Genomic DNA, 19,831 nt, shown 5'->3' on the forward strand with positions numbered 1-19,831 from the left:
AACAAAAGGAAACGTTCCCCTGACATCCACCAAACACTTTTGATGGTTTGTGTCTGAGATTCACCGGTATTGTAAGCAGCCATTACCTGGAGGCTGCAGCCAAAGCAGACCTTCTCGATCAAATTTATAATGCAACATCCACAGATGAAGCTGGAGATTTTATGGGTCTTGTGTTAATTTAATTTCTCACATAAAAAAAGCAGCTTCTTGTCTAAAACAGATCCTGTTCCTAAACCCTGAAATGAACTACATGGCGATGATTTGTCTAGACATGTCGTCTAGACTTTGATCGCTGGTTTGTTCGCCGACAGACGATTAGTAGTCGTTGCGGAAATTTTTTTTCCTCCCATGAAATTTTTTTACACAGTGTGACTTCTCCTACGACGACTACCTTTAAACCAAGAACCTGATGATGCAATTAGCGTGACAACTTCAAACCATCTTGAAGCAAATCAGGTGGTCAGTACAACATTAATTATTAAGTGCTGGAGGGTAAACGAATGTTTGTTTGATGTCTTTATTACTGAGGCATGTCATGAACAAAATTAACGCTTTAGGTTGCTGCTAGCTACTGTTAGCGAGAGACGAAGGTCTAAAGGTTTTGGATTGATTATGATATGTGGCATGGGGATCGTTTTCGTACAGTCTGACAAGCAAATATCGCAAAGGAGTATTAAAAATCGCACAGTGTGCACCTAAGAGAACTTTTCTCATAATCATATGTGCCAAAGAAACGTTTTTTTTCTGAGAGACGGGAAACACACATCGTCTTCACCTCATTTCACGACATTTTTGTTCCAATTTTAGATCTAAAGAGACGAGACGATTTCAGGGAACACAATTTTAGAAAAGTAATTGGAGATGAATTCTGCGCTCTCTCTCTCTCTCTCTCTCTCTCTCTAACAAATGTCCTTGACAGTAAAGAGAAATCTCTGGTTAGACAAAAGAAGCTTACTGTGTCTTTCCTTCATGATGGATGAACAGTTGGTCAGATGATTGAAGGGCTGTCATCGAGTTCATATAGAACCACACAGTGAGTGCTGAGCATTGCAAGAACTACTCTGCAGGTTCACACTCTTAAAATGCTGCAAGGTCAGTTGATTGGGTAGAATTTGTCCAGAAACTCTAAAATCCCTCCAGAATGAACAACACATCCAGATCGCCTAAATCGGATGTAGAGCGATAAAAAAGAACTGCTGAAAACCTGACTCCAAAAATCTTCTCTGCAGACCTAAACACTATCAGAAGCACTGACCTACATTTACAACCTAAATTCAAATATTTGTTCCATGAAATTGTATTCATTTATTCCCAACAGTTTATTCTCTTCATTTCGTAGCATTTCTTTTGGCTGCACTATGTTAGATTTTTTGTCCAAACAGATTTCAGCCTCTATGTTCTGCAATGTCAATCTAATCTGCCCAGAGCCTTCAGAATCAGTACTGCTGGCCTTTTACCTCTGTTTCTTTAACCAATCAGATTTTAGATTCTCCTTACAGAGCAGATCGCTGGCCCAGAATAGCACCAGCATCTTTCCGTCCTTTGGTTGATTGGTCAGAGGGAAACTGTTACAGACAAGTTTGACTGGTAAAACACGTGTGTAGCTCTGCACACGTTTATACATCTGAGATAGACTGTTTTATGCCTACGGAGGAAGAGAAATAGATTTGGTCTTGTACATACTTAAAAATCCATTTTCCAGAAAAGCTAGACATGGTGAGGAGGTCGTCCACCCCGAAGCTAGCTAGCGTGTCTCAGCCCGGGAAAGGGTTTGTTCTCCACTTCCAGACCAGTGAATACGAGCCGTACCACTGAATTACAGCCTCTGGGGGGCGCTGCACATTGAGTCTGCATCTCTGGTGAGTAAATTGGATTTTATTTACATTTTTGTTTTTGTCATGTTATTAGACAAAGATTCTGAACTGCTCCAGATGTTGTAGGTGCCCAGTTGTGGTTGTAGTGTAGAGGTTTGGAGCTTGTTTTAGTGAAATGGTTTTTACCCTCCATATGAAAAATTCCTCTCTGTAATGACACGTGTTGTTATATTGCGTTTTTGTACAGTATTGAGGGTTTCTATATTTGCGATGTGATAGTGGTGGTATTAAAAGGTGGACTGAAGGCCCAGGTACCAAATGCATGGCCCACCACTGGTGTTCATTGAATCCACAAGCACAGTGGTGAATGGGCAGTTTGGTGAGAGAGGAACGTTCAACCATGTGTGGCACACCGTAGGACTGAGTGCGTTAATATTCCAGCAGCCCAGATGTAATGCACGACTACGCCACCCTGGAATTGGGGCCCAAGGAACCACTTACTAAGGAAACATGTTTGTCACAATGCCAAGCCAGAGACATGACTTCCAGGTTTCCAAAATAAACACAAAATTGTTTTAGTTGAAACAGAAACACAACCAATGCAGACATGTTTCATCATGCACAAGTTGCCAAAGGGTTTCAACATTTTTGGGGGGCTGAGCTCGGTGAAGGTCCCCCCGATCTCTCATGGTTTCATGTTCTTCCGCTCTTAAGACTCGAAACGTCTCGAACGACTCGCTGCAGCATCGTCAGACGTGTGTCACGTCGAACATATTTGTGCCGGATTTACCCCATTTCTCCTCATAACGCACGTGGTCAGAAAAGCACCAGTTACCACCATTAGTCTTGAAACTTTTTCATTCCAACTCGTACAGGATGGTGGTGAGGAAGTGAGCAACAGAGCCACTCATGGCACGAGTGATGAATGATAACGAACTAACGAGGAAAACCATCTCAAGCAAGCGGTTCTCAATGGTCGCCAACAGATATATTAAAAAATACTCTTATGATATGAGATTTGCTCTGGCTGTAGTCATTTACTGTTGCAAGGTGAGAAGAAGAAAGGGAAATATATAGCGGTTTGACAACTCTAAAGGTCCTGCTGGACCTTTGGTCAGCCAAATGGCATTATGTTGTTATTCTACACCCCTTTATCATTTTTAATTGGATAGTTTTACTATCCACCGGACAGTATCTCCTTGTGGTCCGGGCGAAATGATCCGATATGTCGAGCTAAACAGAGTGCAGTTTGTCCATTTTCCCTTGGCAGTAATTGATACCATGACAAAGCAGGAGGTTCAGGGCTTATTACAAATATTGCTTCTACTCCTGTATCATCTCACTGGGCATCTCAGGTTGGCTGGTGGGTTTTGATGGATGTTTTGCTTCTTATTCTTTACCTACTGCTCTCAATTAGAAAATTTCAACCTGTAAATGCCAGACCGTTCTCCTGAGGTTCACACTGAGATATTACACAGCACTCACTGTTCCTGCTCAGTAATGTCAAAGCCAAAATTACAGCACAGATTTTTCGAAGGAGGGCAGAAAATTGTAAGAGTGTCTGATATTTTAGATTGCTCAGGAAACATCTAAGGAATATTTGTAGCAACGATAGACAAAGGTTTGTGGACATCTGACCATCAGATTGGTAGAAGATTGAACATCCCATTCCATAATTAGTCCCATGGCGTGTTCTTCATAGTGAAGGCAGGTACTAATGTAGGTGGGTTGAGGTTAGAACACTAAAGCAGAAGATCTTTCACTCCAAACCCATGTAAAGCATATCTTCATGCTTTGTGCACAAGGGCATTGTCATGCAGGAACCGGTTTGGGTCTCCTAGTTCGAGTGAAGGAAATATTTCATGTGTGCTTCCTTACATCTTAACGCGAGTGAAGCAAATGCGTATCTCAGACCTCCGATTCCACCGTTTTATTTTTAAACCCGCCGAACTTCTCAAAAGTTACCAAAGAACACCGTGTGAAAGAACTTTCTCTCGTCACACGTTATGTGCGAACACGGATCTTTCACGCTTGTGCTTCCTTGCTCATGGTTCTTGAAGAACGTCTGAGTCAAGCGTGGCACGTTCATCTGCACGAGAATGTTTGCATCTCATTTTCTGTAGCGGTTCCAATCGATGCCCTTGCAGGTGACTCACTGGGGTGCTAGCTTCCTGTCAACTTTGTGGAATTAAAAAAAGATTAAGGAGAACTTCACCCTTTTCATCATTGAGAAGAAATCTGAAAAGATTGGTCTCCTGTAACAGCTGTATCTTCTCAACCTTTGAGGTTGATGTAGCTCTAAAAAAAAAAAAAAAAAAAAAATGTAAATATAAACTTTATGGATAAAAGTATTGGGACACCCGACTTTTTCCACCATAGCGGGTTTTTCCCCAAACTGGATGCATGAAGTTTTTCACTTGAACTAGGAAACCCAGACCCGTTCCAGCATGACAATGCTCCTGTACACAAATCCAGCTCCATGAGGATCTGCTTTACATAGGTTGGAGTAGAAGATCTCGAGCTCCAAACCCAACTGAAATGAAAGACCCCAGGCCTCGTCACTTCAGCTACATCAGTTGAGTTATTAACACTTTCGTCCCTGAATGAGCGAAATCTCCACAAAATCTAGTGGAACATCTTCCCAGAAAAATTGGGGATTTAATAGAACATCAAAGGGGACAAAATTTTAAACGGATGTTCAAAAAGCACACACCAATCTTATGCTCAGGTGTCCATAGTAACGACTCCCACACGGGGACTTGGACGATTTACATAATCTATGATCGATTGTGTTTCATGAATATATATATATATATATATATATATATATATATATATATATATATATATATATATATATATATAAAAACAGGTATTTAAAAGGAAATTTATAAAGGAATTTTTTTTCATAAATGCAAAGAAGGAAAATAATGAATAATCTTAATAATAATGAAGGTGAAGTCATTTTAAAACTGTAGAGTTGCTGGTCATTATGTTCGGAGGGAATCTCAGGCTCAGGCTGATTGGAGCTCGTTAGTGTGAACTCCTGATGGTTATTGGTGGATGTGGTTTTTTAAAGAGTGGAGAAGAAAAGTCATTAAAAAGAGCTAAATGTCAACGAAAGAACTAAAAAGAAATGGAAAAAAAAGAGAGAAAGGATGAATGAAGGAGTTGCAAAGTATATATGTTTTTTTAGATGATCTGAAGCATTATATATTAAGACATGAGAAAGGACTTGAAGTCTACAGCGCAGTAGTGAATAAATGCTCGTGTAGCAATGAGGTTTTAAAGAAATTTGAAAGAAGTGCAGTAGTTTTGCTTCTGAGTAACAATTTCCTTCCTTATTTCTTCCATCACAAGAGATTGGTTGAGGACTTGTCAGTAGGGATGAAGGGATTTATGGAAGGATAAACATCTCTGATGAGAAATCTCAGCTCTTTTCAGCCAGGCGGGTCATTTTGTTTCGGCTCGCCAATAAGTGCTGTCTGACTCTTTTAACTCCCAAATGAAAGCAAAGTTTAATAGCTATCGAATAGTGTGAATGATTTAACAAATCGGAGGAGCGTCACAAAGTGTGTTCCTGCCTTCATGGTGCTTCACCTGCTTTTCCTTTCTACTGCTAGATCATTTCTAGTGATCACCACCTTCCTTAATAATTCATTTTAGTTTATATCTGTGTACTGATGTTGTCTAAAAGCAGCTTTTTAGAACTTAAATACAAATTTTACATATACAACTCAGAGACCCAGGAACCTCAAAAGAAAATGATCATCTTGAACATGATCTTCATTCAAAGCTGTGTGTGGCAATTGTACTTCTAAACCACTATACAGTCCAAATAAGCAATAAATGAACAAATATATTGGCTTTTCCAGCTAGATGTGGTTCTTCCTTAAATATGACCCAAGTGAAAAAGATGCCTTCACTTGAACTCGACCAGCTTCATGAAGATCATTGATTTCTGTTTATTCACTCTGCATAGTGGAAACCACTTTCACAACAGTATTTAAATGGTGAAAATGCCCATCAGTGACATCTAGTGGACAAGTGTGTAAAAACAGTCACTGCTCTAATGTAACCTATTAAATCAATTAAAATTCCAGCTGCAAAAATGTTGGTAGTAATGAGCTCCATAATAAATAAGGATGTAAGATTTTGCTCCACCAACATCCTGGAACACCTCCCACCTACCGCTGGATCATCTCTGTGTATATATATATATATATATATATATATATATATATATATATATATATATATATATATATATGACTGTAAAAGACTGTAGAAAGATCATTACTTATAATCTTACACTCCAGTGCTCATGTTAGTTCTCACTCTCCAGTGTTCTGTAGTGTTTAAAGACTGTAATCACACTCTTGATGTCACCCAAATGAGGATGAGGTTCCCCTTTTGAGTCTGGTTCCTCTCAAGGTTTCTTCCTCATAACATCTAAGGGAGTTTGTCCTTGCCACAGTCGCCACGGCTTTTCAGGTCTCATGACAGTCTGAACATCCTGCAGATCCTACACCGGCCTTGTGCAGAATTTTCTGCATAATGATTATCAGTGCGACATCACACTTGAACACACACACACACACACACACACACACACACACACACACACACACACACACACACACACACACACATCCCCCATGATTGTGACATCTCTATAGAAAGCATGTATGGATAAAATAAACGGTAAACCAGAGAGCTGAACATCACCTTCCTACTCCTTCCATATGTTCCCCTTCAGAGAGTGAGAAATGAGGTGTTAAACAAGAGAGAAAGGTGTTTCCAGTGGAGGATGGAGGTTACACAGGCGTGACCCTGTTCCATTTATACAGTGATGTGAGGATGTTGAAAGGCGGCTGTGCTCAAACTGTTAATCGGAGGAAAGTAGTTGTTGAAAGTGGACCGAAAGTCCAACAGGATAAAACGGATTTGAAACTTCATGCTAAGTGATTTTTTATAACATTCACAAGCTGGAAAGAAGGTAAAATGTGACTCCACTAAAAGTGTCCATTTAAACTTTTACTCGAGTGAAAGTACAAAAGTTTTTGCCTTCAAATGTACTTTGAGTAGACTTTACTGAATCACCTCAGTTTCTGTGAAAAGACTCGAATGTGACTCTCAGCACACTGATCTATTAGAATATTATTGACTCAAACACTGATTGATTTCTGTTACAATTATCATGAACACAAAACCTTCTTTCTAAATAAATCACGTGTGTTGTGTCGAGTTCGAGTCTGGAGTTTCTTCATCATTGATTCCTCTCTAAATGTTCTGCTTGATGTTGAACTGATGCTGAACTGTATGTTGGTGAGCGGTAGATGCACCGAGCGCCGATCAGAACACGTGTAAAACAGAGCGTGCGCTCGATCCTGATTGGTGACTCGCCAACTCAAATCTTTATCCACTCAAATAAACGAGCGTAATCGAGTAAAAAGTCCAATATTTGACTTTGACATGTAGTGCAGTTAAAGTCTCAGCGAATGGAAATATTTCAGTAAAGTACAGATATGAACTGGATCTAAACAGATCTTATCAGATCCAGATGTTCCAGCTGTTAAGAGGTTGGGAGTATAATTTGTGACACAATCAATAGGAACTCAATCTGACAGTTTGAGAGCATGAGATCTTAAAGTTCACCTTTTGGTTGCTTTGCTTAATTCCTTATGCAGCAAAAAATGACTTCTTGTATGATAATATCTACAATTTTTTAATTAAAGCATCAATTTATAATCCAACTAAAGAGTCCTTTCTGCTTTTGGGAAACGTCTTAAGGAGGAACCTATAAACAAATGAAACATCAAGTCTGTTATTTGTCCATACAAGTAAAATAAAGCTGTTTTTACAACCTGTAAGTACAATTTCATTATATATCAGTTCCTCTGGAGGCCTGGCTGAGCCTCTTGAAGCCTCTTGAATCCGAGTCTCTGTTGGAAGACGGTGCTTGGAGGTAAGAGACCTCGGTTTGGAGGATTCAGCGGGTCTGAGGATGGAACAGAGGCTGATTTTCATGCTGTGAAAGCGAATCAGTGAATTTAGTGAAGGTTGGGGTCGTAGTGGAACATTCCGGAGGCACACACACATAATTGAGGAAAACCAAAGTGTATGCTTTTCCTGATGCGTGTATGAAGTAAAATCGATTACTCGTGTTTGTATCAGAATCCGAGTGAAGAAACTTCGACTTTATCTTTTTAACGTGGCAACAAAACGCCACGTGGATTCGAGAGGAGATTCGAAGGAGAAGGAAAGAAACGGAGACACGACCCACTGTCCTGTGTTGTGACAAAATGTTTTGTGACAAAAAATCGGATTTATTTGTACAAGATACAAAAATGTAAACATGGCAAAATAAATAGTTAAAAGAAGAATAATGTATGATTTTGGACTCATGCATGATCCCTGCACTTACTGATGCACTTTAGTATTTTATTTTTTATTTTTGATCTCCTCCTCCGTCCCCCTCCCTCCTCCCATCCGCCCCCCCGACTTGGCTGGAAGTGCCAAAGCATGAGGACAAGAACTAGAATTCAAGTAACAAATGACACCTAATGATACAAATCGATTATTTTACAAGGTAGTGATAAGATCCCGATTTTACAAAAAAAAAGAAAAAATGTACACATTGATTATTCACAAAATGGCTGATATGCTACTAAGCGGTGTAGGTCCACGTACAGGGGTTCGGCTCGGTTCGTCTGGACGGGGCGAGGCTATGTCACCTCCATGGCCACAGTGGTGTCCGTTAAACCGTTCAGAGCCAGTCTCTCCGGCTCGTTCTTCTCCCTGATACCAAACAAGGAAATCTCCGGTTGTAATAGGAACCGTGTTTGTGTATTTATATTTACAGCACGAGGTCGTGTTTTTTTTTTTTTTTTTTACCTGTTGAGTGTGACTTTTTGCAGACTGCTGCTGGCCACGCTGGCGAGCTTCAATGTGGGCGATGAAGGGGCGCAGGGTCGTGCAGGGGACACGGCGCTCACGTGGGGCACATTCAGGGGTACGGCTGAAGGGCGGGCAGAGGTCGAAGAGCCTGAGACGCTGTTGAGTCCGAGCGGAGACGAACAGCTAAACTTACTCTGTCTTCCTGTGGAGAAATAAATCCACACCTGGTGGTTACAGAAGTTTTCTAAGTAGCTCTGACACCAGGTAGGGGTTTTTCCCTCCGCACGAGGAGCTCACCTGAATTGGTAAGGATGCCGTTGACGCCGGTGCCGTGGGGTTTGAGATCCTTGTTTGAGCCGCTGACTACGGCCGAGGCGGCGAAGTGAGCGCTGGCCGAGTCTAACGTCTTGGACAGGGAGCCTGAGGAGGCTGGTTTCTGCAGGACAGGGCACAGGGGGTGTGTTAGTGTGTGTGTGTGTGTGTTGGAATACAGTGTGCTGATAATATAGTACAGGGATTCAACTCGACGTACAGACACTTGAGCGTGGGAAGGTTCAGACAGAGGTGGGTTCTCCTGCAGGCCTTGTTGCTGGAGCATCTGCGCCAACTGTTGCTGGTGGGACTGAAATTGCTCCTCTGTGATCCCACCTACACGAAGGAAGAGAGTGGAAGAAATATTGAGTGTTTTGCCAAAAAAGAAAGAAAGGCCTTATTCAAACTAAACCACAGCTGCTGGAGCGATTTTGGGGCTGTAGATGTGCACGTCACCGTATTATTCTTTGGCAAAACTATTGGGACACCCGACACACGTTTTCCAGTCGCATGTGGCTCTTTTGGATGCATCAAATGTTATGAACGCCGGCTTCATAACAATATGCTTTACATGCGTTGGACCGGAGGATCTTCTGCTATAATGCACTAAAAAGCATATTGCAAACCTTTTGGAATGGATTTCCCACACTGACTGCAGCCCTGATCTCAAATATAATTACATTATTTGATTGTACCTTCACTTTTTTTTTAGAACTGCAATTATTTTACATCACCACTAGATGGCGGAAGAGGCGAACAGTTTCGGTCGGTTTTATTTAATAGGTATCGAAACAAAATTCTTAAAAATGACCTGATACTTTTTTTTTTGGTTAAAGTATCAAAGATTCACGAGGAGGTTCTCTGTTCTGGATTTTCTGAGACAATTGTATACTTCCACAGCCTCATGCTATTCACATCTACATCAACAATAACAGAAAGGACCAAAAAAGTGTTTCGGTTGTGCATCTCGTGTCCATAATCCCCACCTAAACTGCTGTTTCTCAAGCTGTTGTTCACGTTCGTTCCTCCTCCTCCTCCGTTCCTGTTGTCCTGAAGCGAGTCCGTCCTGCCCTCTTCTTTTGCGCTCTGATTGAGGGGTCGGGGACGAAAGTACCTCCACCTGCACGCCTGGATGTCGTTGAGGAGCTGAGCCAGAGAGCGCTGAGGCTTTGCCCCGGAATGCCCCAATACGGGAACGTGTGCGTTCGTGTGTGTGTCGGTGAGCACCGGTAGCGAGTCGGAAGGGCTGACCGTGTCGGGGTCCAAGTGTCTGAGGACTCGGTCCAGGTCTGATGAGGTCTGGTCGAGGAGCATTCTACAGCAGTGAGATGAGCGGTGTTAAATACAGATCAAGCATCCTTTTCAACAAAACCATAGATGAAAAAGTGTGCGAGACGTGGGATGGGCTACCTGCCGCCACGGCCCAGACGTCTGCGCGAGACTCCTATGCAGCGGCGTGGCACGGACAGAGCTGTGAGGGAGTTTCTCTGGCACAGGGCATCGATTCCATCCAAACGTGGTACAGGAGTGCAGCTCTTATCTGTAATGGGCTACACACACACACACACACACACACACACACACACACACACACACACACACGATGCTTATAAATCTTTGTGCTTCAGATTGAAGCTTACATTAACAGCATTTGGTGTGCCTGGGATTTGAACTCATGACCTTCATGCCTTAACCAATAATCTTTTACCAGACTTACAGCGAGGTAATGGCAACCCGCTCGACGTCTGAAAACGAACGCTCCGTCCGGGTCGTTCTCCTCATCCGGCTCGGACGAGGGAGACTGATATGAAAAAGAGACGCAACATGATCATCATCATGGTCGCCCTCACACAGCATCTACACCACCAGTATTCCTGCTTACCAGCGGGAGTTCCTCCTCCCCGGAGCTGTGAAAGTCGTACTGCTTGATGTCGGCTTTGATGACGGCATGTTGACGTAGAGGCTCCAGCTTGGGTCTGCGCGTGTTCTTTTTAAGCCCCCGGACGACGTCGAGCTGCGGCTCGGCCTTCACCAGGAAGTGGTGCGGGTGGTGTTTCGGCATGGGCTTGTGGCTCTGAAGATAAACCAGGCACGTACATTTTTTAACACGTTTCTACGTTCATAACTGATAATATAACGTGACCGTCTTGCACCAGTAAAAGAATGACAGCTGCAGTTCCGAGTGTTCGACATTAGGGGGCAGTGTGTGGCAGCACATTTTATATATATATAAAAACATCATTATTTTTTTTTTTTTGGTCATTTATGTTTGGTTTTAAAAGCCATGCCATTTTGCAACTCTAGATGTGACTACTGATTTTTCCCCCTTCAGCAATTCTAAAACATGTGAAGGTATTTATTAAAGAACAACCAGCAGCTGGAAGTAATCATCAGCCCTGCTGTTATAAAAATGAGTCTACCCCATCTGACCGATCGGATCGGTGGTCCGACAGCGCCGTGATATTTATCGCTTTTCTTAGACGGAGACAGAGCTTTTCCAAAACCAACGCGAGACCTCACCTTCATTTTGTTTTCCGTTTTATGCCTGTTCCCGTTGGGGAGACACATCGGAGCTGGGTAGACGCTTTTTTCTGCCAGCGGTGCCGAGACCTCGTTTAGAACGTCTCCGGAGAAATCGTTCATCTGGTACCTGTGAAAGCAAAAGCGATTCGGATCGGACGCTCGTTCAGAAACGCAACCCCGTGTAGACGAGATTAATTAGAGCGTGTGTATGTACACGTACCTCTTCTCCATCACCTCCAGCGTGAGATGCAGCAGCTCCCGCTTGCTCTTTTCCCTCTTCTTGACCATCTCTAAGATGGTGATGGCTCGGCTGAACTCCCGTCTCAGCTTCAGCATCTTCTCGTAGGAGGCCTCGTCGTTTTTACGGTTCTGCGGGGAAGAAAATAAAAACGCTTTGTCAGTTGTCTTACGGACCAAAGTTTTGGAGACACCAGAGCTTTGGTTTGGTCTTCTTTTTAAACATCACATTCCTCAATGAGACCCCATTTACAGTTATAGTAACCTCCACTCTTCTGGGAAGATGTTCTACTAGATTTTGGAGTGTCTGTAGATTTAAAAGTAACAAGTTTATGGAGACATGAGGAAGAACATTTTATGGTTCAGATGTCCAAAACCCCCTGACTGCATACAAATCAGCAACGTGAGCTTACCTTCCTGGTCTGCATCTTCTCCGTGCGCCGGCGGAAAGCCACGTAGGCGTCGTTGTTGGTGGAGCCGTCTCGCTTCTCCTGCCTGATCTGCGGGATGAGCGACGGGCCGCGGCAGTTCTTCCTCTTCCTCACCCAGTAGTCGTACACAGACTTGAGCAGGTAGTCGTCTTCGTTCAGGAGCAGCTTGGCCTCCTGCAGAGTCACCAGCTGCACAACGGACGTGTAAAAACAAAATTATATTCCACGTGTACTGGAGGAAAAAGAGAAATCGGAAATGAACCATTACGAGATGTTTCGTGACCTGGTTCGCGCTGGCTTTCTCCAGACGGTCCACCATGACCTCGAACTGCAACGGTTTCAGCTCCATCTTACGGTTGAGACGGTTGAGCAGCGTCTCGTCCTCGGAGTCCATGTCATAGTCGGGCTGCTCGCTGTCCAGTCCGAACGCTGGGGGACACGGATAGAGACACACACACACACAGGATTTTACTCGTCACATATGAGAGACCGTGAGTGAGGAGACGGAGAGAGACGAGATGGTAAAAGAGACCAGGAGAAGAAACGGGAGAGAAAAAGAGAGGAAATGGTGAGACAGGGGATGGTGAGATAGATGATGATGAGAGGGACCAAGAGAGATGAAAGGGATGGAGGAAAAGGTGAATTAGACCAAGAGTGAGAACAAATGAATGGAATACGGTGAGACAGGAGACGGTGGAAGACTTACGCTGGATGTGGATGAGCTGTTTGGGCTGCCGGAAGTCTCCTTTGTACAGACGGTCATAGTAGGTGATGCAGCCCTGGGCTTCAGGCACCGGGATCACCATGCTGTCCTTCTTCTCCCTGAACACCTGCTGGGCACAGATGGCCCTCTGGAGATGGTGCTCCTGTAGGAGAACAGAGACGGGGAGGCTTCCACGTTAAACAATATCAAAAAACGGAGATCAGACGTTCCTGTTCCACACGTTCAGATCTTGAGGAATGACCAGGTTTTCACAAGTCTACCTGTATGATCCTGAGACACTGGATATATTAAAAAACCCACTCTCTCATCTTCATCACGAAATCTCAGGACGATTTTGTACGTATTTTTTAGCTCAGGTGGAATGCAGGGATGGACGTCAAAGCCCTGAGGGTGGTAGATAATTTGCGTGGGCGTGACGCGACGGAACGATTAAAATCGGAAAGACTCATTAGCGCTTTATTGCGCGTTACAATTAAAAAGCGAGTTATTGGCTCGGGAACATCCCGGGAGTTTGGCTCGGGTCGGCGCCCGGGAGGGTCTGGTTTACACGCTCGATAGACACACAGGCGGGAGAGTAAAGCTGATGAAAACCAAGGCAACGAGTCACTTCTTTCTCCCCTTGAAGCAGCAAAAGCATGTTCATATTAGAGTTTATCACCACCCCATATACACTGTGTTGTCAAAAGTATTGGGACACCTGACTTTGACCAGTCTTATGTGGGTGCCGGCTCCATGAAGATATGCTCTACATGGGTTGGAGTTTTTATGGATCTGAACAAAATCTAGACGATCATCTTTCAGGAAGTGTGGAGCTTCTGCCCTCTTGTTTTTTAATATTTAAAAATTCTCACACGACATCTTCCCTCACAATTGGTGGGCCGTCCTCGTGAAACACATCGCACGCTCGTGCCACAGCCAATCAGGACGAAGCGGTAACGCACTGCCACCTTCGCCTGCACTTTCATTTCCTGTTCAGCGCTGCAGGAACCTGGTTACCCACAAACCAGCACTTCCGGAGTGTGAATCTGAGAAACGCACACGAGGACAGTGTCCTGAGGCTGAGTGTGTTCTCAAAAAGGGAGTTTGAAACACTTTGTAGCGTCAATTGTGCACGAGATGTTACTATGTAATATACACACGTCATTGGTGTGACTCTGATACACTGTGTTAGTCCTGAGGAAAGTTAACCGTCTCGAGTATTCTAGTGGTGCTCCTACGTATCTGGGTCTATTCCTACCTAAAGACACCTGAGATCCTCCATATCTGTATAAAAAACAGCCCTGCCTGAGTGTGTGTATGCATGAGTGTGTGTGTGTTAGTGTTTTGAACTAGAGTTAGAAAGAGCTTATTATCTCAAATGGACACCTCGAAACCCATGTTTGATTTGAGATGAGGATATTTCCAATTATATGATGATAAATACAAAAATATGTCAAAAAAATAATAAAAATATGAATATCTATTTTTCACTATGGAAATGTTTTAATATTTGATATAAATTCTCCTGTTAAGCAAAAAGAAGAGACTACAGTGGGTCTCATTTTAATATTATATAAATCATTTTTAACTTGTATCCTGATATATCTATTTTTAAATATAATTTTAATACAAAATCTAAAATAAATTCTCCACTTGAGGAGGACGAGGAAACTGTGGCTATTTTTTTTATTATATAAAAATATTTCACTAAGAAATATATCCTGAAAATCTTTTTTTTGCTATGAAAATTTTATTTTAATACAAATAAAAAAAAAATCTCCAGTCTTATATTAATAAATGTTACATTTATTACTAAAATAAATTCGTTATGATATAAATGTATATCCAAAGATATATATATATATATTAAAAAAATTATGTTGATAAAGAAGACAATATTGTGGGTCTTTTTTTTATTAATATTTTATACAAATTAATTTTTAGCTTTTTAACAATAATATTTAGTTAAGAAATATTTTATTTTATATATTAAAATAAATTTTATTGAAAGTGGAGACTACTAATAAAGTAATTATTATATAAATTAATTTAATTAATTAACAATATATAGGTAAGAAATATTAATATTTATAAATGTATATAATAAATATATTAATACAGAATAAATAATTCGCCTGTTGAGGAGAATGTGGCGGGTCATTTTTATTTTTTAGACAGTTATAAGTTTAAAAGAAATTATTTTAACAGTATATTAACAGTATTGCGATAATAAACCTTTTAACGTTTTATTTGTTGTAAATATTTAATAATAAATAGTGTAAAATGGCGGCGGTGTGGATTTACTTGACAGCTAGCATGCTGTAGAGGTGTGAGTGGTTACTAGCTTGTGTGTAATCGGAGCACGGCCGGATGTGACGCAGCTTACGTCAAATTGCGTGTAACGTCATAGCGCAACGTACGTAGGTACGCCGTTTGCGTACGCATAGTGGAGGAGGGCGGGCGCTACGCATCGCAAACGGCGTAAAGGTGAATGGTGAATCAGGGCCGCTCCGCCCCGTCGCACACCTGAACCGCATTAAAAGCTAATTATCTTTTATATATATATATAACAATAATGAAACCACCCCCACATTGACGTACCGCTTCCTCTTCTTTCTCCATTCCGGTCGGCATCTGCGGTACCGCCCGGCTGATGGCTACGCAGTCGGATAAATCCGGGACGTCTCCGTTACAGTAAACGGGAAGAGGTTTGGCGGCGTCTAGCGCTCGCGCCCGGAACGAGAGTTTACTCATTGTTTTGAGGAGAAAACCCCCCACCACCTCCTCCTCCTCCTCCTCCCCTCCCTCTTCACCCCGGTGTGTGTGAACGCGGAACCGAGTCCGAACTTTAGAACCGAATAATTGGCGCAGGTCTCGTGCTCCGGTCGCTCGCGTTCATTGACGTCGTCTCTGCCGCCACGCGGCTCTCGGACCCATTTTTGTTCTGTCCGCGTTCATCCGGGGCGCGTTCAACAACAACCTCCTCCTCCGCCGCGCCGCTCCGCTCTCGGAGCCGCCGCAAACATGGCGGACATTAACCCGGAGGAGGACGGCGCGGCTTCGCGCAGCAATCCCGTCGGCCACCGCGCGCGCGAGAGAGAGCGAGCGAGCACGCGGGCGCGCGCCAGGGACCGGGAGAGGAGGCGCGGCGATGCGCGGCGATGCGCGCTCACGTCAGGGCGTGCGACCACATGCGAGACAAAATCTCAGCGATTTTATTCATATATAAAAAACCATTCCCCTTCTCATTCTAACAGGGTGATTCACCTAAACACAAGAGGAACGTGTGTTCTTGTCTTCTCTCTGAAATAGTTGCATGACCTTTCAGTCCAAAGCAATCGTGTTTTTTTTTTTTCTCACCCTTCTCTTGTATAAAAGTTATAAAAAAAACAACACCACATTGCATAAATCCTGCTGGTATGTCTGATGTGGCTCTAAAATACAAACACAGCTTCATATTGTGAATATTTTAGAAGACACGTGAATAATATATACAAAAAGGTATAGAAGTATTTTCTACTACTACTACTTCTTCTGGCTTCTCCCAGTAGGGGGCGCCACAGCAGATCTTTCGTCTCCACACCCCCCCTGTCCTCTACATCTGCCACTTTCAACCCATCTACCTTCATGTCTTCATTCACCACATCCATAAACCTCCTCTTTGGTCTTCCACTTTTCCTCCTTCCTGGTGTCTCCATCCTCAGCATTCTCCTACTGATATACCCCATGTCCCTCATGTCCCACATGTCCAAACCATCTCAATCTCGCCTCATCTCCAAAACGTCCTACATGCGCTGTCCCTCTAATAAACTCGTTTCTAATCCTGTCCATCCTTATCACTATTAATGAACATCTCAACATCTTCAGCTCTGCTACCTCCAGCTCCACCTCCTGTCTTTTACTGCCATAAAAATCACTCCAGTACAGATCAAGAGCTTGGGTTTACATCAAACATAGAAATGAAGGGAAAGTGAGGTTGAGATGGTTCCAGACATGCGATGATCTTCGATTTCCATACATAACATTCTGTAGAGTTGAGACAGGATGGTGCATAAAACAAAAAACTTGAAACCCTGTTCCTGTAGAATTTACACAAAAACACACAATTTGACAATTTAAAATCCCAGCGGAAAAAAAATGCACAGAAACACAGGGAAAACCCCGGGGTGATGTGATGTGATTACCATAAATAAAACGCTTCTCTGAACCCAGTCTTTCATCCATCTCGGAGAAATATAGCTGCTGTTCAGGATTTCAATCATTTCCTAGTGTTCGGTTTCACTGTGTGGCCCTTGAATCGTATCAGACGCCTCTGGATGGAGAACGAGATTTTCCCTTTACTTGAACTAGGAGACCCAAACCTGAAACCATATATTTGTGCACAGGAGCACAAATCCAGCTCCATGAAGATGTGCTTCACATGGGTTGGCGTGGAAGAGCTCCTACTATTGAGCTCCACCCTACTGAGATGTATTGGAATGGTGACTTCACCCCAGGCATCACCTCTACTCCATTAGTACAAAAAAATCCACCAGAACATCCAAAAAATGGAGGTTATTGTAAGAGGATCTTATGCTCAGGTGTCCACAAACTTTTGCCTGTATATTGGAATACTATCTGAGAGAAGCAGGAGAAACGAAAGGCTCAAAAAAAGTGAAAAGCATTCTTTTGTTCCTACACAAAAGGCGAAGGGATGAAGAGATGGAGAAACCTGATGCGATAAATGACTTCTCTATTCCTAATTCTTATAAAAAAAAAAAATGTACAAAAATATTTTATCCATTGTAGTCTATGTAATATTATAAATAATAAACACTTTTGAAATAAACTTCCATACAATATCGATCCACGATACCGTTTTTAAAAGATCATGAGTATCAGATCGAACTGGTATCGTCCGACCCCTCCATCACACTACCCTCATCACCACCACCGCCGGAGCTGCAATCACACTCCATCTCCCAGAGAACAAGTCAGAGTCATTTTCAGACCTCGTCTCGTCTCCATATCGACTCGTTTCGCTGTCCCCGAGGGTAAATTGAGGGAACAGGAAAAGAAATGAGCAGTTAACGTCCCTGAATCTGCTCCAGTACTCGAGTAAGAGATTCAGGCCTCAGTCTGAAAACCCGTTATTGCTCCGGTGTTGTACAAAGTGCATGGCCCCAGAACCGTCTCAATAAACATCCCCAAGGCGAAGCAGGAGATGCATCGCACCGAGCAGGAAAAGAGTAAAACACACACACACACACACACACACACACACCGGGGAAAGCAGACTAAATATAACAGCACATTCATCAGACGGTTGTTGAGATAAATTGTACACGAGCCAAGTGCGCTCTTTTAAAAAGTAGCAATGCATCTCGAAGCTCATCTGTTCACTCTGATGTTATTTCTGGATGTTCCTCACTGCCTCAGAGTACGACTTGGTGAAAAAGCGGTGAACGACAAGTCCCTGGTGCTCCACATGCTGCAAAAAACAACCCAACACCACCACCAGAACTTTTCACAAGGAAATTTGGTGCGAAAGAAATGTAGGACCGGTATCTGTCGTTGCATAAAAACAGAGGTCTACTGAAATCTGTAGATGTTTAATGAAGTCTGTTGAGGTCTGCTTATGTCTAAACAGGTCTGCTGAAGTCTGTAGATGTTTAATGAAGAATGGAGAGGTCTGCTGAAATCTGTTGCGGTTTGCTGATGTCTGCTGAAATCTGAAGAGGTCTGCTAAAGTCTCTAGATGTTTGTTAAAATCTACTTCAGATTTTGAAGTCTAGACTGAAGTCTAGAGGATTTTGCTGAAGTCTGTATATGTTTTCTGAAATCTACTATAGTCTGTAGATGTCTGCTCAAGTCTATAGAGTTTTAATGAAGTATGTAGATGTTTGCTCAAGACTGTAAATGTTTGCTTAAATCTGTAGATGTTTAATGAAGTCTGTTGAGGTCTGCTTATATCTAAACAGGTCTGCTGAAGTCTGTAGATGTTTGCTGAAGTCTGTACAGTTTAATGAAGTAGGTAGAGGTCTGCTGAAATCTGTTGCGGTTTGTCTGTACAGGTCTGCTGAAATCTGAAAAGGTCTGCTGTAGTCTATAGATGTTGGCTAAAGTCTACTGAAGTCTCTTGCTGAAATCTGTATAGATTTCCTGAAATTTGTAGAGGTCTACTAAAGTCCATAGAGTTTTAATGAAGTATGTAGATGTTTGCTGAAGTCTGCTGAGGTCTACTGAGGTATGTGGATGTTTGCTGAAGTCTATACAGGTCTGCAGAGGTCTGCCAAGGTCTAAACAGGTCCACTGAAGTCTGTAGATGTTTGCTAAAGTCTGTAGAGGTATGTTCACGTCTACTGAATTCTGTAAAGGTCTACTAAAGGTCTGTCATGGTCTATAGAGGTCCTCTGTAGTCTGTAGATATTTGGTGAAGTACCTCCACCAAGACTGTTAGGTCTTCTGAAGTCTGTTGAGGTCTGCTAAAGTTTGTACAGATATGCCAATGTCTACTGAAATCTGTAGAGATCTGCTGAAGGTCTGTAGAGATCTGCTGAAGGTCTGTAGAGATCTGCTGAAGGTTTGTAGAGATCTGCTGAAGGTCTGTAGAGATCTAATAAAGTCTGTATATGTTTGATGAGTTCTGTAGAGAGCTGCTGAAGGTCTGTAGAGATCTGCTAAAGGTCTGTAGAGATCTAATAAAGTCTGTATATGTTTGATGAGTTCTGTAGAGAGCTGCTGAAGGTCTGTAGAGATCTGCTGAAGGTCTGTAGAGATCTAATAAAGTCTGTATATGTTTGATGAGTTCTGTAGAGATCTGCTGAAGGTCTGTAGAGATCTGCTGAAGGTCTGTAGAGATCTGCTGAAGGTTTGTAGAGATCTGCTGAAGGTCTGTAGAGATCTAATAAAGTCTGTATATGTTTGATGAG

General features: G+C 42.6%; 1 protein-coding gene across 1 annotated transcript; it reads right to left on the reverse strand.

Annotated features, from left to right (window-relative positions):
* Positions 1-8,102: 8,102 nt before the first annotated feature.
* epc2 (enhancer of polycomb homolog 2 (Drosophila)) lies at positions 8,103-16,270 on the reverse strand. The gene is made up of 14 exons (XM_046845888.1): positions 15,522-16,270; positions 12,924-13,083; positions 12,501-12,646; positions 12,200-12,406; positions 11,770-11,918; positions 11,547-11,676; positions 10,909-11,100; positions 10,744-10,827; positions 10,437-10,576; positions 10,013-10,341; positions 9,247-9,362; positions 9,012-9,150; positions 8,712-8,916; positions 8,103-8,615 (listed from the first exon to the last, which is right to left on the reverse strand). The coding sequence occupies exons 1-14, from the start codon at positions 15,672-15,674 to the stop codon at positions 8,543-8,545; spliced, it is 2,223 nt and encodes a 740-aa protein (XP_046701844.1). The 5' UTR covers positions 15,675-16,270; the 3' UTR covers positions 8,103-8,542.
* Positions 16,271-19,831: the final 3,561 nt, after the last annotated feature.

The sequence above is a fragment of the Silurus meridionalis genome, chromosome 3 (assembly GCF_014805685.1).
Source record: "Silurus meridionalis isolate SWU-2019-XX chromosome 3, ASM1480568v1, whole genome shotgun sequence".
Classification (NCBI taxonomy): domain Eukaryota; kingdom Metazoa; phylum Chordata; class Actinopteri; order Siluriformes; family Siluridae; genus Silurus; species Silurus meridionalis.